The sequence below is a fragment of the Bombus vosnesenskii genome, unplaced genomic scaffold (genome assembly GCF_011952255.1).
Source record: "Bombus vosnesenskii isolate JDL3184/JDL3185 unplaced genomic scaffold, Bvos_JDL3184-5_v1.1 scf7180000013352, whole genome shotgun sequence".
NCBI classification, from domain to species: domain Eukaryota; kingdom Metazoa; phylum Arthropoda; class Insecta; order Hymenoptera; family Apidae; genus Bombus; species Bombus vosnesenskii.
The window spans coordinates 3350779-3377041 of NW_022882988.1; the positions used below are offsets into that span (position 1 = coordinate 3350779).

Consider the following 26263-nt stretch of genomic DNA (forward strand, 5'->3'; position numbering starts at 1 on the left):
ACCGTAATAACTGACAAGACGGAGATCGAATATGATTGATCCCGCTGTTACTGCTGCATACTTGGTGCAGCTACTCTGCTGCTCCTTCGATGCTTCGCAACAAAACGGAAGTTTCTCGGCGTTTACCGGATATACGCGTCCATACATAGCTATATAAGTGTGTGCATTTTGCAATATAAACCGCTTACCGCAGATGCGCGGAGGGAATATCGAAGAAGTTGCAAAGCGACCGTTCGTTCGATCTTACCTACGAGGCCAAGAGAATATTGGGAAACCAATTGTTTCTTTATCCGGTCGAATATCCTTATTGATTCGATTCATCTTCGGATGAATTATTCGTTTAGAGAAAAATATCCTCCTTTCCGTCCAATGTACTTCTCCAGTATTTTATCCAGACACGTCGCTACCGAGATTAGTTTCGAGCGTTTAACGATTGATCACCTTTCGATTGGCTTGTTTCTATTTCCGAAATGGATTGTCCATATCAATTCGTCGTAAAATTATACGAAACGAGGAACGAGACCGCTAAATCATAGTGTTCTTTGTTTCATTGCATTCGTATCTAGATGAAAGTTTCGCCGTAAATAATTAATTACGGTAGTTCATCGTGTCAAAGCAGATACGTACTTTCAGCACAGTACCGAGTTGTGTCTGCTTTTGAGAGTTTAAATCTGATATCTCCCCTAGGACGTATAAAAAGTTTCCCCCTTCTTGCGTAATGGCGGCCAGAATACCTTTCCTGCGTGTAATTACGCGAATACGTACGCAAGTTTCTACACTTTACTCGACAACGCCAACAGTTCATTGTTCTTATTCACGTTACACTTCGATCGATATCTACTCATAAATGTCGTTCGCAAACCGACCACATACCTGACCTTCCAGCTAATACAATTTCACAGAAATTAACGCTACAATCTCGGTCAAGTTCCATTAACGTCTTCCCAAAAGCCTTCTCGATTTTCCGCGTGTCCGAACGTCGATCCTTCTAAACGGAACATGCCGCGCGATCCATGTTACAGGACGGGGTGTGGTGCTGGACAGTCAGGGTCCAGTGTTGATCTCGGAGCCACGCTCGTCGGTCGAATTCTCGAACGAGACCGGGGCTATGATCCATTGTTCGGCCCAGGGCAGTCCCTTGCCAAGGATTGATTGGCTTATGGGGGACGAGTCACCGGTCCTCCCTATACCTCACATCCGTGAGATGCTGGTGAATGGTTCAATGTATTTTTTGCCATTCAGTGCGGAGACCTACCGACACGACGTCCACGCGGCTGTCTACAGATGTCAAGCCTCGAACAGCGTCGGCAGGGTGTTGGGCCGTGAAATCACGGTAAAGGCCGGTGAGTACCTTTATTTCTTCGCTTCCAACCGATTGCTTTCCCCTTCCGGTCCGGAAGCTAGACTTTTTCCTTTCCATTCTCCATCATCTTTCACTTTCATCTACATCGTTCTCGCAAAATTGCCAGATGGTTTTATCACAATGTGTTATTGATTCTCCATTCCTTTTTATTATTTCCTTTCCCTTCCATAGAAATTCCCTCCCTATTATTTTCTACCTTAATCTGTCACTTTCATCTGCATGGTTCTTAAAAAATTGCTCGATAATTTTCTCCCAATGTATCATCGACTCTGTTTTCTTTCCTGTTATTTCTTTTCCGTCCCATAGCAATTTCGTGCATCTTGTGTATCTTTAAAATGGCCAGTCGCGCAACGATAACGAGAGCGCTATATTTCGCGATATCTCGCGGCAAGTGGAGAGCTCCTTGCAAAGAAGTGTACAGAATCGTTCGGACAAAGAGTGCTTCTCGGACGCTGAAACGGAACACGCGACAGCAGTAATCTGGCAAAAAATTGCCGGGGAACGTTCCCGGAGTGTCGTGGCTCGCAATTACGCCATGAACACGGCGTAGCTGTAGCAACGTCCGCGCTCTCCATCTGCTAACTTAACGTCACGTTCCGTTGGTATCGGGTAGCGGGCATTTAATGCCTCGACTTCGCGATTTGGTATTTCTCTTTCTTTTTTACATTTCGCCTAACACTTTCGTGGCGCTTTTAGCTAGGCGCGCTGCGAGATTTTTCGTTATCGGATACCGCGATGTCTCCCGTAGTCCGCTATTTCTCTCGCCGCTCGTATACGTAATCGGTCGTTCTACAGGATGACGTTCTAAACCACGAGCCGCGGGTAAAAATGGGAGAATGATCGCGGCTTGAGAGAGCCGCGCCAACTACATTTATCGCTGCTTCGCTGCTTCATCCTCCAGCTCGCGGATGCACTGCATGGAATCCGTGGCCGCTTATGGCTAACAAGCGACACTCACTGCCAAGATCAAGATCCAGCTTTACTTCTCGCACGCTGCCAAGCTTTCACTCGCGTTTTTCTAGCGACCACCGGAAACAGACGAGCGTTTTGTCGGTGTACGTGCTACCGTGTTTCATGTTTGCGTGTGTGCGCGAAAGACGGGGAAACCGACGAAACAACGCAATCCCTGGCGAGCACAAAAGACGAACGAAAGATTTTCGTTGGTTTTTTGCTGGGAATAACAATCGCGTCCAAGCCCTGGCAAGAATCACTTATCGCGCTTAGCGGCTCGTGAATCAACGAAAATTTCTGGAAAGAATCGCCGAGTTGCGTTACGTAGAATAGAAGGGGTGGATTGTGCGCGATAACTGGAGAACTGGATTGAAAACACGAGAAGGAGCCACTAATTACCGAATGCACGGGTCGTAGACAGGTTGAAAAGCGACGTTGTTGGCGAGTAGAATAACGAATCTGTAATAGAAAATGCGTAGTGCCTTATATTATTATTGGAGTTAACGACGAGAGACGGGTCGTTACGGTCTGGAATATCTGGCCATAAGCTGTTGAGCTCTCGAGATTCGCTTTCGTGAATATCGATGTCTGAATAGAATTGCTGAGGTTAAAACAACCCTGACGATAATTGTCGCGGTATAACTAGAGATAAAGTCGAACGAAGATCGAGTAAATTCTCGGAAATTTGCCTAGCTCGATTTTCCTTGGAATATCGACGTTGTCTCCGCGATTACGTAAACTCGTCCTCTTGTTCCTTCTTCCGTTCCATAGAAGTAACTTTATTTCACGGAACAAACGTGACTAACGATGGAAAACTGATATCGACGCTCTTTCTTTCAGTGGTACGTCAAAAGTACGAAGTCCAAGTGCGAGATGTTTACGTCCTTCCTGGAAATACCGGTGTGCTCAGGTGTGACATACCGACGTTCGTTAAGGAGTACGTGGCAGTCACGTCCTGGGTTCGAGATTCAGCCTATAACATCTTCCCTACGCCGAAAAGCGGTGAGTGATATTGCGATAAATTGAGCTGAGTTCGATAAGGCTGAAACGTGTCGGACGTGTCTCGAGTATCTTAAACTTACTAGCTTACTCGTGATGTTTCCAAACACGGATCTCCCTCGACTAAACTATCGTTCATCGTGATTTCAGCCGTTCAGAAATCCAGCTAACTGTTCCATTACCCTTTCTGAAGAATTTTTATTTTATTTTAGCATCAAAATAGGCGACTAGTGTTTCATTTCTCAGAAACACTAATTTACAAAATTTACCATTTCGTTAATATAATTACAGCGTACGTTTTCAGACAATCTTTTACCATACACGCAACAGTTTTGTTTTCTGTTTTTTCCTTTTTTAATCGTTTCGATTTTAGGATTGGTCGAATTCGATTCGTTAGAACGAACGATGTTCGCCGTCCATTGAGATCGTTCAACGAACTAACTCGCGCATCGTCGATATCGAGAGAACGTGCATGCCAGGAACAAAAGGTTGGATATTTCTCGAACGAAAAACGCGATTTGGTACGCATTCTCGTTACGCATTCGAAAAGAGCCCTTGTCGTATCGTGTACCGATGTCACGTCTCGGTGCACGTGATTGCGAAGTTTTTGACATTTACATTCCCCGCTGCTGAAGAGGCACGTAGAAATGGCGTACCGATAAAAGCGTAGGAGTCTGATAAATTGGAGCCACTTTTTTGCCCGGTTTTTCCCCTCGTTTGTGTACCGCGGCCGAACGCGCGCAGAGCAAAAAAGCCCACGTTACGGCGCGCACACACGCTGATATAAGCTGCTCTGGTCAATATCCGAGTTAATTAGAGTCTGAGGGGACTATTCGAGTATCCATGTATACACATTAACGTGGCCGCCCACTCTTGCACGCCATAAGCCCACGTGAATTGTGGTACTACATATGGGAAAAGGGGGGTCTCGTCGAGCACATGTGCAAGAGTTTATGAGAACGTTGCCAATCAGCAGCAGTGTTAGAAACGACGATGCAAAGCTCACGACGACGTCAACAGCGTTCTCTTTTATTTTTCCGAAATTGTTAATCGAGACGAATTCTCTATAACTCGGCGTTACATTTCCCCGACGGTTGGAAAGCTCTCGGACGAGACCAAGACGGGGAAATTACGCGCGCGGCAAACGAGGCAAGGAGAAGTTCAGCCAACGAAAGAAGAAGCTGTTCGTTTGATCACAAACGAACGTTGATTGAATGCAATGCCCGTTAAATTTTACGACTTTTATTTCATCGCGTCTCTCCAACACCTTCTCCTCGTGTCACGAAGATTTCCGCTTTCTATCCCCTCTTCGCCGTTCTGTCAAACTTTTCTAACTTCTTTCCTCCCAGCGCGCCATCATAATGCTCACATTGTGCCGACAAAGCAACTTGCCAGTTCGGCTCGCGATTTTCGCCGAAAGTTTTCTCGTCGAGCGCACTGTTTAGATCGTATTCGATGCTTTGGTCTCGAGAAACACGCGTGCACTTGGTAGAACTGCGTGTTCTCCCCTCTACCACTTCATTTTTTAGGCTTCTTCTACCCCTCGTTTCTCATCCTGTTTTCCTGGAACCTGTTTTTGAACGTTCCACTAAAAACTCAATCATGGTTACTCGCTTCTGCGTTCCCGACGTTCCCTCTCGAACGGATTATACCGAATAAACGGGAACTTTCTCACGTCGACGGGCTGATCTGCACGCGACTAAAAACTTTTCCGAGTGATTCGTTTTCCATTCAGACGGGACCGCTCCCGCCACCCTCGTCGTCTCGTGCTCTTCTTCCATTTCCTCTTCCATCGCAAGATTGGATTTTCCTGGCCGAGCACGATCGAGACTTCGCCTGTTGCCTTCACGTCGTGCTCTCTCCTCGCTGTTTGATCTAACCCTAACGTTTGCCCTCCGCTTGTCCGACGTCAGAGACACGTCAACGGAGAAGTTTTGGACACTGTCCAGCACCTCTGCAGTTAGACTCGCTTTAGATGGCCAATTACGGTGAATAATTTGTTAAGGAAGCTGTGGTAACGAGAGGAACGTTTCCCGTCACTTTGACCGGCATAGTGTTTGAGGAAGCGTTGGAGAATAGCTGGTTAGATTTGGAATGGATTTTGAGAATCCAGGTAGAAGTTATTCGCGACTCGAGTTTCAAGAGTAATAGGGGCAGAAATTTCGGTAGAAGTTAGGGAATATGATGCAAAGAGCTGAGCGGAGGGAGAGTTTTGTAGTTAGAGATCGGTGTCACGATAAAATTAGTTGGAAATACAGATGTACGGAGACGGTGCAGTCTTATTCGTATCTCTGATACTCACTCGAACTCCTTGTCCGACAGCAATTTCCTACAGAAGGAGGAGCTTGATGAGGAGCTAGCTCGATTATAATAGAATAGTTCGGTTCTACAAAGCGAACGATCCGCTCTCGAATCTCGGTTCAAAGCTTCTGTAATCGATTCTTCCTGTCCCTGTAAGTTCTTTTTATTGACATTATTATCAGCGTTGGAAAACTTGGATCGTCGCTTGGATTACAAAGTAAAAGTCCAACGAATGAAGATCAAGAAAAAATTGTGTTGTCGCTGATAACTCGGTAACCAAGACTGAAACTCGGAAAATATCGATACGGTTCGAGTTGCAAGACGAGCGACTTTAATAATTCGTTGGCGATATCGAGCAGAAAGTCGTGATAAGATTGCCACCCGATATCCATTTCACGAAGTAGACGCCAAGTAGAACAAAAGTTGCCAGCAATTTCTTCGCGATCCTCGTTTCCGCTTCGTTCGATGCTTGCATCGAAATGCATTCATTTCGAACGTCGTTCGTGACTGTCGAAAGACCGATTCAATTCTTATCGATTACGTTCCGTTCGATAATTTAATGTAAAACGTGGAACATAACAGGAGTAAGAGTATCGACGGTTCTCCTCGGGAATTAGAGTGCAGTGAATATCGGGGCAGTCGAGAACTGTGCATCGCAGCTCAAACACGAAGCGTTCGGCCACAATGCAAATTCGCTCCGGGCTGATCGTCCCTCTGTGCCCCGAGAACCCCGAACCATCTTCTGCTTTGCAGTATCCTGTCCGAGTCCTTCCGTCGTCCAACCATGGATTTCCACTGTCGATTCCGAACCCGATGTCGTCTTTCTTTCTCTCCTTTTCTTTTCTTTCGTTTCTTTCTTTCTTCGCCTTAATTTCCCCTTCGTTTACTCTCTTTCCATTGTAGATCTGTTCGATGGATGTTTCATGGTCCATGCATTCGAAGAGTCTCTCGATTTAAGTGGATTTGAACGCAAAAAGCGTTTACATCCAGCTAATTATCAAGATAGAACGTCGCATTAGGTGACATCAGAATGCGTGAAAAGGGATTCAACGAATTTATTCTTTTCGCTTGTCTGACGATGCGAAAACTTGTAAAAGGATAAACGCGACCTTATTCTTTTTCTTTGTTACGAATTTTTACACCTTTCGACGCGTGATTTAACGAAGAAAAATTTTTGTTATTCGATCGGGATTTTACGGCGTGTAAATCGAAGGGAAAACAGTTCATGGTGCTCGGTGTTTGTACGCGGCGTGCGAGCCTGGAACGACGCCGGAACGATATCGCAGTGATAACAGCTCCGGGCTGTTTTCATTCACAGCACTCACCAGTTCAGAGACTCGCCGACTAGACAAACCGAAAGTTACTCGTTAGTAAGCTGTTCGTCTACCGAACGACGAGCAAATCCGGGCTTGACACTTCACGTTCGGTTTAATGCAATGAATTGCAATGAATTTTTAATCGAGGCCACCACGATGACGCTACAGATCGCGAGATCCATTGATTTCATAAGCGTTAGACGCGCAATGGTTACGAACAGCCTGAAAGCAAAACTTCAGACTTTGCTATTAGCTTCACATTTTTTGGTTCTCGCGTTCACTCTGCGACTTGGGCGGAAATTTTTCATGGATCCTGGTAAGGATCGGAACCGGTAAATAGGCGATGACAGTTTGCAGCTCGGACAGCTTAAAACGAAAGTTTTTCCAGGGAGTCGGGTTTCCGGGGAAAGTTTGCCAGGATCGTCGAGGAATAACACGGACGCGCAAAAAGCCGTGTGAAAAACGAACACCGCCTAAGAGATATCGATTTATCGCTTTTGCAAGAACGAGAAACTTTCCCAAACAGTTTTCAACAGCGTCGGTCGTCCCGTGTTTTACGATCCTCTTCGGCGAATAAGAATATCCACGACAGTCTCGAAAATCACGCGCACCCGCCGCCCACGCTCGACGAAAGTTCCAGGGAAAGGCTTTTAACAAATCAGAAGCGGTTGAAATCGTTTTCCAAGCGAACAGGGACACAAAAGCGAAGATCAACCGACCGATTTCAACTATTTCACGATGACATCCTTGTATTTTTACCGAGCGGTGCTCCAGTTTTAATCAACGAAACTGTTGGTCCGCTTGGAAGCATTTCGAACGAAAGATCGAGAGTTTGTAATTCTTGAAATCACAGGGAGGGAAAATGAATTTTTTCCGCTGTTCCTTCCAAGCGAGGTTCAAACAATCGACTCGCTCCTCGCCGACTGTTAATCTGAATAGTGAACGTTCACGAGGTTCTGTTGAAAGCGCGCTCGTTGAACGGAAGCTGTCGCGGCGGGGGAAAAGGATTTATACGAGAAAAGTTGGCGCGATTTAAAGCGTCCGTTCTATCGCGATCCGGCATGCGCGAGATTCATAACCTCGATAAGCGAATGACAAGAAAATCCAGCCGTGATTTATCGTGTTACGCGTTTCGAAAAAGCACCGCCCATACGCACGGTTCGACCAACTTTTCCTTAAAACTGAAAATGTCTGTGTTTCGTGACGGACGGTACACCATGGAGGAACGTATATCGAATAAATCGAGGCCTAAACGTGTTTTTGTGATGGTCGACGAATATGTGAATCGTACGTACCATTTGATTTGCAGAAGCAATTTAACACAGGAACAACCCTCGGTGAATATGTGCCGTTATAGTTTGCCGAGAGAGATAAAATCGCGTTGACCTCGTTGGAAGCGATTGCATCATAATTTCGTAGAGAAATACACCGCAAAATCGATTATCCGACATTCCATAGCATGTGGAGCACGTTTTACCTGAAATATCAAGGTCCGATTCCGAATAGCCTCCAGCCAGGTTAGTTTAATTAACGACGAACGTAAACGCAAATGCCGTTGATGTTTGCAAATCACACACGTTCCCATATTCGTGTGTGTTGCTTACGACGGATAAAATCGCGAATAAGTCAGTCAGATTGTTTCGTTTTTCGGTACGTGATCGTGGGAGGCAGCGTCGAGGACTCTTGCGTCTGCTATCGCGGCTCTAGCTTATCGTCGACGGTCTTTGATGCTGTATTTACTGAAAATACAAGGGAGGAGGGTGAAATGAAAAAAAAAGTATTTAATACGCCGACTGACAATTTGTCGGCATCTCGATATGTCCCAGTAGTACGTTAACACGAATACACAGACTGCTGCTCTCATATCGGAACAATACGCGTTCACCTGGTATTTTCGCCAGGATTAAATGCTCAAACGGCTAAAAGCTCGCCGCTGCACGTGCATTCGTTCGCGTGCCATTGTATTCTCAATTTCACGTCCCAGCCAGAGAGAAAAAGAGGAACAGCTGAAAAAAAAAAGGGAAAAAACACGGTGTAGCCCCATGTAGAATGGGGGTGTAGGTAGATAGGTAGGCAGGCAGGCGCAGAGAAGGGTGAGATTGGCTATCCTTTTTGAAACCAGAAGCTTTTAGAATTATTACACCGGCTAAATGGCATTTCAACTGGTTAATGGGTATTAAAAAATGTTTCGTTTGACCCGACCGGAAATCTACCATCTCCATTCATGCGTGTTACACGTTGTACACGGGATCGCAGGGATACGGGCAGGGGTTCCGTGAAGACTTGCAGCGAGATTGAATCCGCGAAATCGGGTAATGCCTCTCCGACCCTGCTGTTGCTGGCGTTGCGTCTCTCCTGATTCTATGGTGGCGTCCTTTTTCGGCTGAAGAACGTTCGGGCTCCATAATTCACCAGCGAGAACCATAGCACCGACATGCTATTCTGCCGTTGCAGGCTGCGGTCGGCTTATTCGAGCATATTATTCCGCGTGTACATGCAAAAATATTCGCGTGGTCGAATCGACTGGTTAAATCCCGTGCCATCAGCCAAATAGACAGTCTGTCATTTTCCCGTGGCGCCAGTCAGTATATCCACCCGCGCCCCTGTTGCCAGTGTTTTATATCGTGGACCCTTTGCCGCAGTCCATTACTCTTATTAGCACGAAATTCCAGTCACGCGGCTGAAACGAGGTTTTCCAGTCGGTCGGCGGAAAGGAAATCTCGCCGCGATTCCGCCCGTCACTTCTTGTTGACCGTCGTCCACCGATCGATGCTTCTCTCGTTGCCATTTCGATGACTCACAAAAGCGAGATGAAAAGCTGCTTAAACGATTCTCATATTTCGCTTAAAGCTTTCAGGGGGGGATTAAAGAGCCCTTGGCTGTGTTACGAGATCGAAGTTCTCGAAGAGGTTCGAATAGTTGCGGTATCCGGCAACCCGATACTTTCGACATTCAGTTATCGGTTTTCTACCAGTTTATAACTGTTATTTGTGCTACGTGTTCGATAAATTATTTCGAGGAGTTCACGACGAGCAACGAATCGGTCAGCGTGTAGACTAACAAGTGGTCAACTAAATCGTTGTAAATGGATTTTTTAGTGGTACCGTTGCGTTTATCGGTCTTGAAAGGCTGGCATTCGCAGATTGAAATATTGGCCAGTAGTCGAACCGCGCTATAAGTCAGCCTTGTCCGCCGTTCTCTCATTTATCGTTGGCTTGGTCTTTGGAAAATATCTATCGCTAAACATGTTCGATCTTCGTCCAATAGTTGAAGCTTTCTCTCATCTAGGAAACTCGGTCAACGATTCACAACGATTCGCAATAGCGCACGGTTTCTCGCGAAAACGAGGCCGTTTAACGCCCGCAACGACTAATTTGTTGGATAATAAAATTTCCTCTCCAAGCCTGTGCCCGACGTATGCAAATACGAGGCTGCAGCGAAATCGTAGACCGTCCAGACATTTTTATAGGAGCCAGGCTTTCTCTCATCTTCGTTGCAACGTTTTAGAGCAGTCGTGGCGTACCAATCGCCCTCAAGGTGCAACCAGACTTTACGCGAATTCCTACTCTCGCTTCGGCTATAACGGTCGCGTTTCAACAGCGGGAATATCGAGCAATTTCCTCGAGAATAATGCAATACATAGAGGGGCCAGGAAGTAGGTAATACGCGTGATACAACGAACGACGAAATATTGACACTGGTACGCGAGAACCCGGCGATGGGAGTATGAACGGGGGTGAAAAACCGATGGAATGGAAGAGAATGAGACGAGGGGCTGGGACAACGAGCATGAATACTGTATCGGAGCAAATGCAGTCGTTTATACATCGAGGTGCGAACTCGTGGGCAAAAACATTTTCGCGCGATGCATTTTCTACCGCGTCACGCACGACACCACACACGGACCATTCCACGTTGAAAATGGTCACGGAAGAAGGGAATTTACGTAATATATTTCGTGTCAGCCGAGAGAAAAAAGCTGGAAAAATAGCGGCTAAAGCGTCCCTTTGTGCCGCGTGGCGTCACTCGTGCAACGATTTCGCGTAATTTACATTAGAAGGCGCGGCCCGTATCGTGGTTCCTCTTTCAACGTTGTTTCACCCTTCTCGTCGCACATCCTCCTACCCGACTCTGTTCTCTCTGCACTCTGTGCTTGCGAACCAAATCCAAATGAATCGCTATTAGTTCCTCGGATTTCTATAAAAATAGAAATTTTGATACGATCGCTGACATTGATATTTCAGAAAATGAATTGTAACGAAATTTACCGTTAATTGTTATTGGATTTTCCGTCCAAATACAATTTCCATTTCCGTCGCGCCTGGTTATTTCGTTTTTTGGATCAACGATCCTCGCCGATCGGTGAAACGCGATCCGAACGATATTGTCGACGCCATTGCGGCTGAGTTTTCGCAGAATTATCGATCAGAAAACCGGAATTATTGCGACAATTCGCTCGTGTACGTTCGTGCACTTCGGGTACGTTCGTTCGAGCGTATCAAGTTCGCTCAGAACGAATACGCTCGAAATATAATTTTCCCATGTGTGCGCCATTATGCGCATGGCAGAGCAACTTGTGTACGTTAATCCGATAAGGTGCGGTGCGTTTGAGCAGAAGTTGGATCAGCAAAAGGAAATAATTAACACAGATTCGGCTCGAGTGGAAACGATTTAGCAGAAACAATAATTTTACTTTACGTGGATTTACGTTTTGTCGATGGCTATCTAGAACTTTTTTCCTCGTCTGAAATAATATTTTTACAATGACATTAAGTAAAATAGTGTCTTAAAATTAGTTGAAATAAAAATTCCTCCCTTCGTTGCGAGCTTCGCCGATCCAACAAAGAGAAAGGGAACAACGAAGAAAAATAGTTGGTTTATAGTAAACAAAAGCAACGTGGCAAGTGTCAGGCTATATTTTGTCTCCTCGGAAGGTAGCCACGTTGAGGACGCGCAGATTACACGATTGACGCACAGCTAACCCGCGAGATTTTTTACGAGCATCGATCCGCATGCGACTGTATGGAATTAACTGGTAACCGGTACGCATCCCTGCAGGCTATGCCCGGCATAGTGGCGGCCGTTATTTCGGTCAAACGCAGCAACGCGTCCAGACAACGACAAAATTTTCATTTTGCTCGACCGCTTAATTGCAGCGTTGGCCTCCATTAAACGGACCGGGCCTAGTTTCCGAATCATTTTCCACCGCTCCTTCCCAACCTGGACGGACGCGCCCGCCCATTTTTATTATTCGTCAATTTACGACGCGTGCACCACCGACACGGACTCACCGACGGGAATTTCCCATTAAAGGAATTTGCATATTAATGGAACCGCGCCGAGCTGTAAGCTACGATTGGTTCGAAATTTCGATAAAACAAAAGAAGACACAGAAAAAAATAGACAACGAAACGAAGATAAAGACGAAACGTTAGGCAAGGAATGAAAATAGAAAAGATATAGAATGAAAGCTAGGAGAAAATCACGGGAATCAGTGCTATGGATCTGTTTTCAGATGACAGACATCATATGCTGCCAACTGGAGAGCTTCTGGTGTTCTCGGTGACTTCGTCCGACGCCCAGTCCAGTTATCGATGCCGGACCGTGCACCGCGTCACCGGAGACACTGTGGAAAGTTCCTCGTACGCCAGACTCGTGGTTACCGGTAAGTTTTCACAACGATACACACCTGGTCGCGTTGTTCCGCGGATCGTTGGTCCGCGACCCGTCGAACTTTCGTCCCGCTGAATATTTAATGGCCGGCAAATGCAGGAGAAATTTCTCTGGCCGCTCTTGGCAAGTAGAGTTCCACACCACGGAGAAAACCGCTGTGACGTGTCGTAGACCCAGGTGGAGCGGTTTAAACCACGGCAATAGCCGTATACTGTTGGCCTAGTTGTTTATTTCTTAGTCGTCCCAGGACAGTGGAAAATCTGCGACTACTTATGCAAATTCATATAGCGAAAGAAACTGTTGTAGGATTACACGGAGGAAACGTTGGACTGGTTAACTACGTGACTCGCTTAAATTTAAACGCCTATTAAAATTGTAGTATGTTATCGATCAGCGAACCTTATCGTAAATCATTGAGCGGGACAATTAACTTTTCGTGAAGCTGAAATTAATGTGTTCGATTTTCGATGACGGAGGCAGCGCTGGCTTAGTATACGAGGAGAGGAAACAAAAGAGCGCAAAAAACGGCATAGAGTGACAAGGATAACGGAGAAAATGAAATAACGGAAGCGACACAGAAAGAGGACGAGAAAGACAGAAAAGGAAGGGAAAGAAAAGATAAAGGAAGGAAACGGAAAGAAACGAAGGAAGGAAGGAAGAAAGTCATTAAGAGTAGTATCTTCGTTTCTCTAAGTCCATGATTTACGTAGAAATGACTTAATACTTGTTTCAAGTAGGATTTCAGTGCCTTGCCCTTTGATCATTGCTTACTTATTTACTTTATTCGATAATTTAATTATTCGTGCTTTATTCTGCAAAATATTCTGGAAATATTTATATTTATATTCCGATTGGCAATATGTTTAATAATTATATACGGTATTTACATATCTTAATAGAATGAAATATTTATGTCACGTATTCATGCAGATTTTATGCAAATATTGGCAGTGTAGCACGGATGAAACCTGTATCTCTCATTGTTAGAAACCCTTGATTTATAACAGAATTTTCCAGAACCATCGCGGCTCTTCGTAAGATCACGAGCCGAGAACATACGAACGTTCACATCTCAGAGATATCCAGTGAACATTTCATGCATCTACTTAGACGCGATCGTTTATACATATAACGATCTCACGCATACCTTTTGCATAGTAAATCATAATGCATTGTTACGCGTTTCCCGTGGCGGCGGGCAGGCCGCTGTTCGTTCGGCTGTTCGCTACTCGCGTGCACGCGCTCGCGAGCGTTCTGGCTTCTTCATGAATAAATCATGAATGTCCGAAATGCTAATGGCCGAAACGTCCACCACGGGTCGTCGGTTGTTTCTCCGACGAGCGGAGTGCTTCGAGTCGTAAACAAAATACACCGACATCGCTGAAAATACGAGCTGATTTCGAATGGTCCGCAGCTTTTACGCGCATTCATCGCGCGTTCTGTTGCCCATAAATAGGTTATAACCTAATTACGAGCATTGTCGTGGGAGCACCATGCGAGCTTCCGCGCGACGTCACGGTGTTTCCACCTCTGTGTGGATTGTTTCAATCGTCGTTATACTCGAAACGGATCCACCGTTGTTGGTGCCGTGTTTCCTGCATCCAGATACTCCGACTCAAAGGAACAACGATATTTATTGGAAGCGTAATCCACTTGTGAATGACGTTTTAACGATTTTCCCTTGTCGCAGTAATTTAATATTCATCGTGAAAGTTGAATGTCGAGTCGTACCGACGCGACGATATTTTCTTAACGCGCATTCGAATTTCCCATCTCTTTCCTTCTCTGAATGACGAAGAACCTTCTCTTTTTTTCTATTCATTTCGAACTCGCGAAGAGAGAGTTGAAGCAGTTTTTTGAAGGGGCGTGATTTTAACTTTTGGAAAATTTCTCGGGACTTAAAAACACCTTTTTTTTTTATAAAAACTTGGCCAGAGATCACGTTCCTCTCTCGCTATGGTGTTCGGCGAACGGTATCATTATCTAAGCGATCGTAATCAACCCTTGTTAACGATCTAGCTGCGAACACGATGGTTGGTCGACGCACTTCATCCCAAGCTCAGAGAGTTGCTGATTCATAAGACATAAAATAGGTCGAACGTGGATGAGCGGCTGGAACAATAGGTAGCTAATGATCAAAGTGCAAGTTGAGATGCTCCGTCGGCCGCTACACAGAAGACACAAAATCGAATGCGAGATGAACATATTGTTCGTTAGTTGCACGCCACCTCGAACAGCGAAATCAGGAGTCTGTTGTACGGCGAAGTACGGCCGTAGGAGAACATTTTTGGAGACTTGGTCGAGCAGAGTATCTGTACAGCGAAGAAATTGAAACCAGAATTTAAATTCGACAAAAATATACAGGAATATTATGAGACGAATTTTGACAAGAAATTTGGTCTGACTAACGCAGATGTACTACTACTGACACACACGTCGATCCATTTTACCTATTGTTGTTGGTAGATTCTACTCGTGAGTAGCATTATTGTTGCAGTTGTTGCACAAGATTTAAAAAGAGAGACAAACGAATGAGCAACGTGTTAAAATAAACGCCAAACCGCTAAATAAAAAAATATACTACTTAAAAATTAAGATCTTTCTGACGAAGAAACTATGAAATAACGATAATACATTAAAACAAATCGATAAAGTCAGTCCAGCTTCAAATAATTGTTCTCGGAAAAATAGCAAGAAATCCATTAGAATCAACCTCGGCAATTTACCATTATCCGAAAGATGCACTTAATTTATCACGCTGGAATGTACACGCAGACAGCGCGAACGTCGTGAAAGACTATAGCGTCGAGTCACGGGAGAGATAAGACAGCGAGAAATTAATTGATTTCTCCAAGCGCAGGCAACATTGCGAGGCAAAACGCAAGTTTGCGAGAGTCGGTCCGCATCAGTGTCTCGCCATTGCGGCACCTGTCGGTTCCTCTTTTTATCGTAGTCACCGCCATTATCCAACCTAGCATTTTTCGCAAGCTTTCACTCGCTACTTGCCATCCTCGTCACATTAAAGTTAGAACGCCACGACACGCCGCCATTTTAGGAAAGCGCCGCCTTTTAAGCCGACTGTCCATTAAAACAGCGGTAGCCGGATGAACCGCGAGTCGTTTTAAAACTGGCATTCCTTAAACCAAATGCAGCCACCGCGTTTAGCTCGTGGACTAATGGACCATGTTTCGATCGACTGGAGCGTGAGACAGCGACTCGTTACCCTTCTCGATGTCCTTTCGTCGCAGCGAGTGAAATGATTCGCGTCGAAACGAAATCGCCGTGGAAAGAAATCTGAGAACGCTTTTTGCTCGCGACGTTCTTCGAGGAAAGCTTAATCTGTACTCCGTGTCGTGTTACCAGCCTCCTCCCTGTGACATTTAGCGTTTCCCCTTGTGTGTCTGCCAGATGGGGACGTGACTGTTTTAACTCGAAGCACAGCAGCTTGGTGCGGGGATGTTGAAGAATTGGTTCGCGTGGAAACAGCAAGTTCCTCGCGTTTGTCTGTTGGCTCGAGGAGTAGTTTTGGCTTTCGTATTATAATACGAAGAAGAAGTTGGGGAAGATTGTTTCTTCTAATAGACCCTCTCTAAACGATAGAACAATTGAAAGGAAACACTTCATCTTGTTGTATACGAAGTATCAAAGAAATTTCTTATCGCGGATTCGGAAGCCTGTGTACATTCGCAAATGCAATTAGAGCAGAACGTTGTCTCCGAACAGAGAGTTTGCTCGCTAACAATCTTGCACGAGCAAACTGGCGAAATTGGAAGTTTTATCGGCGTATCCGGGCTTTCAGGTTCCTGTATCGCGATATTCGCGATCATTTATCGATATGTAGCTCTGGCCATAATCGTATAATTCGATACCACGGTCACTTTGGCGAAAAGAAAGTTCGTGACCTGACAAAGTTTAATCGAGCGTCGAATTAGTTCCATGGTCGAATGGTTTTCCGGTAGTTTAGCATCTCTCCTCTCTTTTATTCGTCCGAAATTCCTGTCGACGCCGTGGTTTTTGCACGGCGAGCAACTCGATAGCCCGCTAGGAACGCGCCCTAGGTTTCTCGTCCGAAGAAAACTGGTATTTTCGAGTCTCGGCTGAAATCCAAAGAGTAACTCACACCGACGCGCATATCCAACGTGACAAAGAAGAGTCTCGCCACTAAAAAGTTTCGCCAACGTGACGCTTTATTTACGATTCGACCGACCGCTGTTGCGCAGGGATCATAAAAGCTGATGACAAATGAAACTCGTTTCGAAGCGTTGATTTTGTGATACAATACGAAAGGAGGATGTATATCGTTACATACATAGAAGATGGCGGTATAGATGTTCAGGTGACTTCTACAACTTTCCCAAGCTTACGATGCAAACAATTTGCTATTTTTGAAGGTTCGAGTACTTATTTTAGTTTGCGAGGAAATCTTCGCTTTACTTTCGAAAGCCAACAAAATAGGATCAATTTCCCTTTCTCTGCAGATATACAGAGTTAGGCGCATCTCAAGCCTTACGACGTGTTGTGACGTAGCAAACTCGATTAAATTTCGTTTGCCGTGTAACCAGTCGTTATCTCAAAAATAGTGCAATAATTTACGAAAACCAATTATAACAGTAGCAGTTTTATTAATATCGTACAAACTCTTACTGTGTACACCGGTGAGATCTTAGTACTAATTTACATGTTAAGATGTTATATGTTTCAAGCTAAAGAAACATCCTGTAAACTATCTACGAAGTAACGGTTTGCAGGTGCGAGCGACACAGCGGTAAGAGTGGCGCGCAACTTGGCCAAGAGGTGGTTATCGCGATGATAAACGCGGCCGCGTTGGAAATTGTAAATTCAGATTTATAGCGTTTATTCGCTACACCTGGGAGGGCTGGGGAAGGAAGTATAGATCTGGATCGGGGTGGCGGGAATAAAAACAAGCAGAAGGCTCGCGGGTTAGCGAACGTTGCACACGTTCACGGTATTACTTCTAAGTACTTTAAAGACTCTCCGGCTGGCAGCGTGGAAAAATGTTGAACTTTCGTAAATCCATGGAATAAGGCGAGCGGAGTTCCGTCGTGGTGTGCTATTATGAGATACCCCCGTGGCTTTTTTGCCGGTCAATGGCGGCAGGATGCTCGAGGGATAGCAAAGAGAAAGGGGTGGGAAAGATAAAGAAGAAGGGAGGTTCGAGGGTGGAAACAGAAGAGCAGCAAGGAGGTGGAGGAAGCAGAAAGAAGAAGGAGACGCGGCAAAGAAAGAGGACGGGGTTGGATATCGCCCTATTGGAGACTCGACGAAAACGCAAAGTACAATCCACAGAGCCAGGATGCAGCCAGTCTGCGGAGCAACGTAGGCAAGAAACAATGCAGCCATCACGGCTCCAATCCCTTCGCTCGCTACCCCGCAATCTTATCGAGCCCAACCTACTTGTATCTCTCTTTTCCACTTCCTACGTAGCGGCTACGTGCGTTGTGTAGTCGCCGTCGCGTCGGTTGTGTGCATACATAATACATACGTACAACTGTATACAAGGGAACGCTGTTGTACGGGCGAATAGGAAACCACCGAATGCGATGATTTGTAAGGAACTAGACAAGTAACATCGGGCTTCTTCGCGTACTGCTGGCAGACTCGACGAGCCGAATTGCACGACTAAGATATTCCACGTTGGTGGTGATTTTCTCCTGTTCGGGGACTCCTTAAACATAACCGATTATTATGACAGTCGATTGTTAGCTAAGAATTGCGCCCCTGTCGAGCACATCTGAGGAAACGAACGTCCTTACGAGCGATCTTGAACTTTGCGAACAAATTACATACATACGTACATATGTAAATGTGCGACGCAATTTTCTCCTTTAGACGTTACAAAATGTTCCGACATAATACACGTAAAACGTGAATCGATGTTTGAAACACTTAGTTTCCTTGAGTCGAAGGAGCACAGACGAGAGGGTGAGTAGTTGGAAGATATAGCCGTTGACGAAGACAAACGATGGCAAAGCATCGTTTTACTTTTTCACGTCAAAATGCATGCTGCCGCGATTCATCCAAGCTAGCAAGTTATTTGTCCCGCTGAGTTTTGAATTTTACACTAGAGGATACCAGATACGCATCAATCTTCTTGGATTTCACACCTCGGTCCTCCCGAATACGACACGTTAATCCTGAAGCTGCAGAACGTAGTCGTTAATTTAACAACAGAAGAGCACGTCGACGATCGTTCTCGAGAGGAGAACAAACCTTCCCTTCAGCCACGAATATTGCGGCGTTCTCCACTGTCGTTTTTCACGAACCGTTTGTTTATTTATACGACGGTTCTCTACACGGCGATACTCGATGGAACTACGATAGAACAAGTACGTAAATACCTTCTGTCGCGAAGAACAAACCGGAAGCCACACGGCGAATTATTTCTGTTCACAGTCGCGTGCCGCAGAAAAAGGTGGGAATGGAAACTTGAAGAAGAAAGAAGATTTTTGCCCGCCGCCTATTCAACACTTTCAAAACACGTAAATCTTCTCTACAGTGAGCGATCGGAGTCGCGGAGGAAGAAAATTCCGCGAGCAAAAAGCTCTACACGAAGAAACGTCCTTTTACGGAAAGAAATCTGTGTCGAAAAGTATTCCGTCGGTGGTTGAAAATCACGTTAAGCCTCTAAACCGAAGTACCTTAATCTGTGATTCTTTCGCCAAGAACGGTTCACGCGTAGCAATGCTGTCGTCGCGTGATCGGGATTAAGCGTTAAGCAGCTTTTACAATAAGCGGACACGTGTTCGACGAGTGCAACGGATTCTCCTTTTCGCTGGCATTATACTCGAAAAACGACCTTTCGTTGAAGATGAAGTGTATCTGTTTATAGTACGAACAAATATGACGTAGATCGATGGAAAACTTATTACCTTCTCAGAAAAAGATGACTTCATACAAGCAGGATAAGGTAGAGCTATTTGGATTAGGAGGATATTTGCGTCCATATAATTAATTTATCCAATAATCGACCCATTTGGATTATGAACAATTTTTAAATCACCTACATTTGAAAACAGTGAGATATATCGTATACCTACATTGGCAGCTCAGTGGTCATAGTTTTCTCAGAACATATGTAACTTCTCGTCTAACAATCTCGTCAAAAAGAAAGTTCGTTCGACTAATATTAATATTGTCAATTGTATTCATCTTAATTTAGCGACCTCTGTATATCGTTTTATTTCTGCGTGTCATTTTGTTATTCATTTTGTTAGTTTATTATAATATCACATCGTCGACTCAAATAATTCAAATCAACTATCCGTTCTCTGATATTTTTTGTCGTTAGACTCGAGGTACACGATATTTTCTCATTCCTTCGTTACGATGCTAAGGACTAATGGTGTCTCATAATATACAAAAAGTTTGATTATTCCGTGCGAAGTAGCAGATTGAATTCTAAGATGTTGAAGCTTGGATGACCCAAATAACCCCAGCTTCTACATCAAAAATATATATATATATCACCTTTACTGTCTAAAATCTAAAGCGCGTATTTCGATAATCTACTGCAAATTGTTAGGGATTTGATGCTATATCTCTGTGGCGTAAGACAGCCAAACATTGGCTGTAACGCAGCCAAGAAAAATTACTGTCTGTCCTGAACAGGCAAGTACTTTCGAAAGTGTGTGCCACTCGGAAGATTCCCAAAGGCAAGGTACGGTTGGCAACTTCCTCGTGGCATTCGCACCGCGATAAATCTTCATTTCCGCCGTTATCCTTCTAATCTAATATTCTCGTTGAGTTACAGCTTTGTTCGAGTGCGCACCCCCGTAGCCGCCAGCTCCGATATCTGGTAATTTTGACGGGGAATAGTCAGAGAGTAAAACGAGCTAGATGGTAGACGCGTTTCTACCACTCTGTCAGCCCGTATAAATCAGATATAATTATTCGGAATTGTGGCCCGGCAGTACGCACGGAAACACGTGTACGTCTTCCGCGCAAATTGCGCTTCGGGTATCGCACGTTGTGACCTGAATTCTGAAGCAATCAGCGACTGGCATTAAATTACATATGCGCTCTATCGGTTCGAGAAGCCGCCACTTCGATGACGTAATTAGTCAACGACGTAATACGGTTTGCTGGTAACATAGCTACCAATTAATGTAGAGACCGGAGTTGTCGAGTAATTAATGAAGCCTGAACGATCTACTAATTCCCCTTGCCTACCAGCAGAACAACTCGATGCCCTTTCGACTTGAATCTTCTTGGCGAGAGGAAGTTTCGTGACGACAACGTTATATACATGTACTTGGGTTACTCGCGAGTAGGTACCTGCATTGTACATAGTTGGTTGGTGTAGTTACGCTAAAGTACTTGCCATTTCCGTTCTTTTATTTCATCACTAATTTCGAAGGTTACGTTCAACCGTACGGTTTTCCCGTCTCGGTTTTCTTCCGCGTGGTATAAGATATAAACACATCGGTTGCGTTTAAGGAATTATTTAGGGCCGAGGTGATTCATAAGGTTGGTACGTTGTCGCGTGGTCGCGAGGAATGACGTAGGAGGAACTTTATCGGCGGAAAAAGGCGAACGCGAAAAGCACGAGTCTCGCAATGGTCGGCAACAGACACATTGTGCGGCTAATTAGTGGCAACTTTATCACGGTGAAGTTGCTTGTTCCAGGTAAATACATGAGAAAGACCGGGCGCCATTTGAAATTCGCTTTGCCAACGATACACACGGCCGGTGTATATTTAATAGAGTCTTAATTGGAGTCGACGGCTCGAAAGGTTTAATTGGACATCGTTCCGCCGCGGTTTCTGCTCCCTTCAGCCCTGCTTTTTTCTCCCCGCCGCGCACCTCTCCCGTTCGCTCTGTCTCTTCTTCCCTGTCCCTTTTTCTCTAACGCTCTTTCACGTGACCTCGCTCGAGGACCGAGCCTCCGGATTACATAGTCAATGAGCGATGGTTCAAAGGATATCAAGATGTTCGTTTGAGCACACTGTCTGTCCGTTTAAACATCGCGCGTAGCAGCGCCGCACCACGCCGCCACTCGCTCTCTATCTCTCTCTCTCTTTCTCTGCCTCTCTCTCTCTCTCTACTCGATACCGATCGTCGAGTTTCTGTACTTCGAAATCACTTGCCATTGCGGCTATTAATTAAAATTTTCTTCCATGTCCGATTTTTTTGGTCACCGCGAAGCTCTGCTCCCGTGGTAAAAGCATTTCGACGAAGGATACTTTTTGAAATTGTGCACGAGACTATCCGCGTTCTTCTTCCCAAATTAATTCTCCGTTTATGTCTGCGAAGATTTCCTGAGAAACTTGTGTGTGGGATAGAGAAGGGGATAGAGATGCTATATCTTGTTTTTCAAAAAGTCATAACTCCGGTAGCAACGTAAATTCTCTTAGGAGATTTTTGTACGAAATTTCTACAGAAGCGACAACTTTGATTCGTTTCCAATTTAAGATTAATCGGCAGATCGTTTAAGAACATTTACAAGCCGTACATTCGAGATTCTTTAAAAGTTATGTTTCGGTTCGTTTAAGATCTTAGGGTTATCGTATCAAGGCTACTTAGAGGCCATTTAAACTCAGCCAGAAATCATACAAAAGTACTTCGATGTCGTTTAAAGATCTTTTAAAGAATGACCGGTAGATAAATCACAAGTCGATTCAATTTATAAGCCATTCGGTCGTCCGAAGAATTATTCGCTCAAAAAGAACTGAAAAACTTTCGTGTATGGAAAACTTACATTACCCTCCGTAATATCTTAAATAGAAATTCATAGTCCACGTTTAACACTGACAAGTTCATTCACTTACGCGTATATATCAAGACCGATAAATATTATACGCGGAGGGTAACAGGTTGATTGACAATCCAGCCGATTATCTATTTAAACGGTAAAGATCCAACGAACCGGAAGTAAGAACGAGACACGCGGAGCTGTCACAGCCGAGGGGGCAGAATTATTAACGCGTGATCAAGCCTCTCGTCGCTAGGAGCAATCGGTGGCAAGCGAATTGCTTTCTTTTTTCTTCTTCTCTCTCGCTCTCTTTCAATTCGAGTATCGATCGATCATCGAAGTTGCACTTTCTCTCTCTCTCTCTCTCTCTCCTTCCTGCTTCTTTTTTCTCCTTTTTTCACGGTTTTCTACCCCACGCCGACGCGCCGGTCACCGTCAACGCGAACGACGCTGACGTTGAGGCGTAAGTCGGATGTAAATGGCATAAAAAGTTTTGAGCGTGCATATGCACGAGCCGGTGCAACCGGGAGCGGGAGTATGAACAAGGGTGTGGTGGCGGGGCGTTGCTGGAATATGGCAACTGGAATTGCACATTGGTAGGAGCGAGAGAAAGAGGGACCGTGCTCCCTGGAGAAAGAGGGACGGTTTGAGAGGCAACGACAGAGAGGGAGTGAGAGTGAATATAGGCAGAACGAGACGGATAGAGTGCCTGAGCGACAAAGAGAGAGGTAGAGGCGAGCGACGATCAATACGCCATCAGCTTAAATTACAATAATAACGGCGACCAGACAAAGCGAGCGGACCATTATAAAATAGTGCAGTCGTAAAAAGCTGCCGTGTCGCGGAGTTCAACCGTACGACAAACACCATCCACCGTTTAGTCGATGCCGAAACTGAAATAAAATGTTCATCCATTCGGATATATATCATGGTATTACGGTCGAAGATGTGGATAAATCGACAGTATCGTGTTGATTGTTACTTGTATTAATGGAAGATCGATGTATATACGGAATTAGTAGGTTTCCCTGTCCACGGACAGTATGAATTTCCAAGTCATTAAGCGCACCTATTCTTTTTTGATCGACCATAGATAATCAATTTTAATAGCGATACGTCACTGTGAACGATCTCTATTCGCGTGTTCCTACGTTCATCGTCTTCGGGGAAAAAAAAAAACAGAGCGCCACAATTTCGTGACGCGCAATTATTCGTTAATATTTAAATGTCGTCGTTTCATTAACATTGAAATTATAACGATGTTCGAACAACACTTTGCGTCGATGAGCTTACATTTTGCAGGATAAATGCGCTATATCAGCCAGATTTTTCGAATTAATAATAAAGATCCTTAACCGCGCTTGTTCGCGGTGTGTAATTAACACGATAAAATAATGTGAAAATGTAGAATTAAACGAGAGAGGAAGGAAATAAATGTAAATTTGCCGAGCATACTAACTCGGATAATACGTAACAGGGACAAAAGGAGCTCTTTCGCAGCTGTGAAAAATTGATACCGGGATCTTTGTCTCTTTCAACAAGTCCACGGAGATTTCTTTTCCCGCGAACGTCCGAAAGATTCAAAATGCGTTTCGAGGTATCAAGTGAGAGACAGTCGAAGAAAAATTGATGAAAGGAGATAAATCCATTCTTGTGGCCTGCACTGTCTTTCTTTCCTCCGCCTCCCCTCTGTTTCTTTTTTTTTGCTTTCATCGTTTAATACTTTTTAATCGTTACGTTTCACCGAACACTCTCGAGCTCTTTAAATCGCCTTGAGAATATTTTCTTCGACGTTGCAAACGAACCAGGATCGTGGAAGTTGATCGCGCGAACCTTGAAATAACACATCAGTTCCAAACTTTTGCCATTTTACCCGTTCCACGATGAGAATTCACCATTCAGCAGGCCAACTGTGCTAGAACAGCCAGCGCGCCGGTTCGTATTTTCGATCAGAGCCTTAAAGCGAAACGTTTTGTTCGTCGGATGTGTCCAAATTTTTGCCGCTCCCGCATACACAGTTAAAATTGAACGCAACAAATCGACCGCCACGCTTTGTTTCGTTCTCCCTGTTTCAAAATATTCGTTCCACTGACTCTCTTATAGAGACAACCGTTCGATAAACTCCCTTACTTGCTTATAAAACATACACTTCAAATTTAACAACAGTGCAGTTCTACAATTGTATCATTTCGCGTTATTACAGAATTTGAAACTATACCGCAAGTACTTACATCAAGTTTAATATTCTATGGATTTCTAGCAACTGCGGCAACAGTTCTCCTGAATTACAGACATTCGGTAACTTTGCTCGGAATCTCAGTCGAAAATGCTAAATACCTTTGCATTATAGAAAAATATATAAATTTATAAATTTAAATATATAAATGTAACCTACAGCTCAGACAATCAAATAATCTTTTTCCATTTTCAGACCCTCATACCCCAGTTCCGCCAAGGTTCAATGAAAGAATGAGCCCAGCGCCTATACGCACGGGAGAGACGATCGTCCTTTCCTGCGTTTCACAAGGAATCCCGCCGCCCATGTACCTATGGTTTCGTGAGTCCGTGACGGGCACGGCGATGATCTTCAATTCAGAAAGGATCTATGCGAGAGCGGGCGCGCTGGTGTTGCAATCGGCAAGGGCGGAGGATGCAGGACGATACGTCTGTCACGCCAACAATACGGCCGGTTCCGAGATGGTCGAATTGGAGGTTTCCATTATAAGCAGCCTCTCCATTCACCTGGTACCTCAACAGGTTAGTTTTCCGTACTCTCGTTTAATCTTCGTACCAGTATCGAGCGCCATTTCTATCAGTAGCCTTTAAAATGATCGTTCGATCGTCTGTTTTATTCGATTGGTGATTCAATTAATGTACACGATGATGCGTGACTTATTGACTCATGCAGAATGTATGTTGATTATCGTTGCTTGAAAAAGAGACGAATTGATAGCAAAAATTGGATCATGAAACATTCGACGTCAAAATGAAACGTTAATTAGATATATTAAAATAATGTTAAAATATGTTAATATAATGTATAGGCGTCCTCCTATCCGGTCGCGCTTTACTCGCTCATATTTTTATATATTATAAAGGAAACTTCGATATTTAAAGAAAGAATACACTATCTGTTTTCATTTTAAGTAGTAAATAAATTTTTCTGCAACTAAATATACCTTTCGTGTCATATACTGATCGTTGTTTTTGGATTAACCGACCGTTTATTATTTATACGTTTACTCGATTAGAAATTCCATAAAGAATGGTTACGAGAGAATCTAGAGTCTACCATCCAATGCATATCATTTAGCAGACTTCGCAGAAATTCTCAGGACAAATTCAGTCACGGTCTGTCCAATCTCAAGCACTCATCTTTTCATCAAGCATTTCGAACGTTCGCAAGCACTCGCGATAAATCACGCAAAATTCTCTTCCCTATTTTTATTCGTCAAAGTAGCTTGCAAATAACTTGGTACTCGTCCGGAAAATTGAAAGTAGCCTGGAATTCATTCGGAATAAACATCACGTAAAATCGATTTGGCCTGCCTATAGTTTCAACAGGTTAGCATTCGTTTCACCCCGGTTAAGTATCGCCAGCCAATCGATTCCGTTTTATCCGCTCGAAGGAAGACTTTGATTCGCCTTCGATATTGGTTCAACGATAGACGATACGGACGGACGATTATTTAAACGAAAAAGTTTCGTAAGTTGTTGAAAAAATTGCACGTTCTCTCTCGTCCACGTGGTGTCTCAACAGGTTAAAGGCATTCTATCCGGCGTCGATTGGATTTCTGGAACGACCCGAACGATCCGGTCGTCGCCTTCCTGTTTCATCCCTCGTCGGATTATCCCAATACTTCGAGAAATCTTGAAACGCGCATCGCGTGACGATGTTGTCGATCGCTTCGACTCGCGCGTCACAAGTTTCCGATTCTCGAGGAAGAA

General features: G+C 44.5%; 1 protein-coding gene across 7 annotated transcripts in view; it reads left to right on the forward strand.

Annotated features, from left to right (window-relative positions):
- LOC117236953 (Down syndrome cell adhesion molecule-like protein Dscam2) overlaps window positions 1–26263 on the forward strand; it is a 122757-nt gene that overhangs the window by 58404 nt on the left and 38090 nt on the right. For 6 of the 7 annotated variants that reach the window (XM_033500417.1, XM_033500421.1, XM_033500422.1 and 3 more), the window contains 4 exons: window positions 1023–1343; window positions 3155–3316; window positions 12446–12595; window positions 24747–25072. In XM_033500417.1, the coding sequence (XP_033356308.1) occupies window positions 1023–1343; window positions 3155–3316; window positions 12446–12595; window positions 24747–25072 (959 nt within the window). The remainder of the gene's footprint in view (window positions 1–1022; window positions 1344–3154; window positions 3317–12445; window positions 12596–24746; window positions 25073–26263) is intronic. The other variant, XM_033500423.1, reaches the window with a different exon arrangement.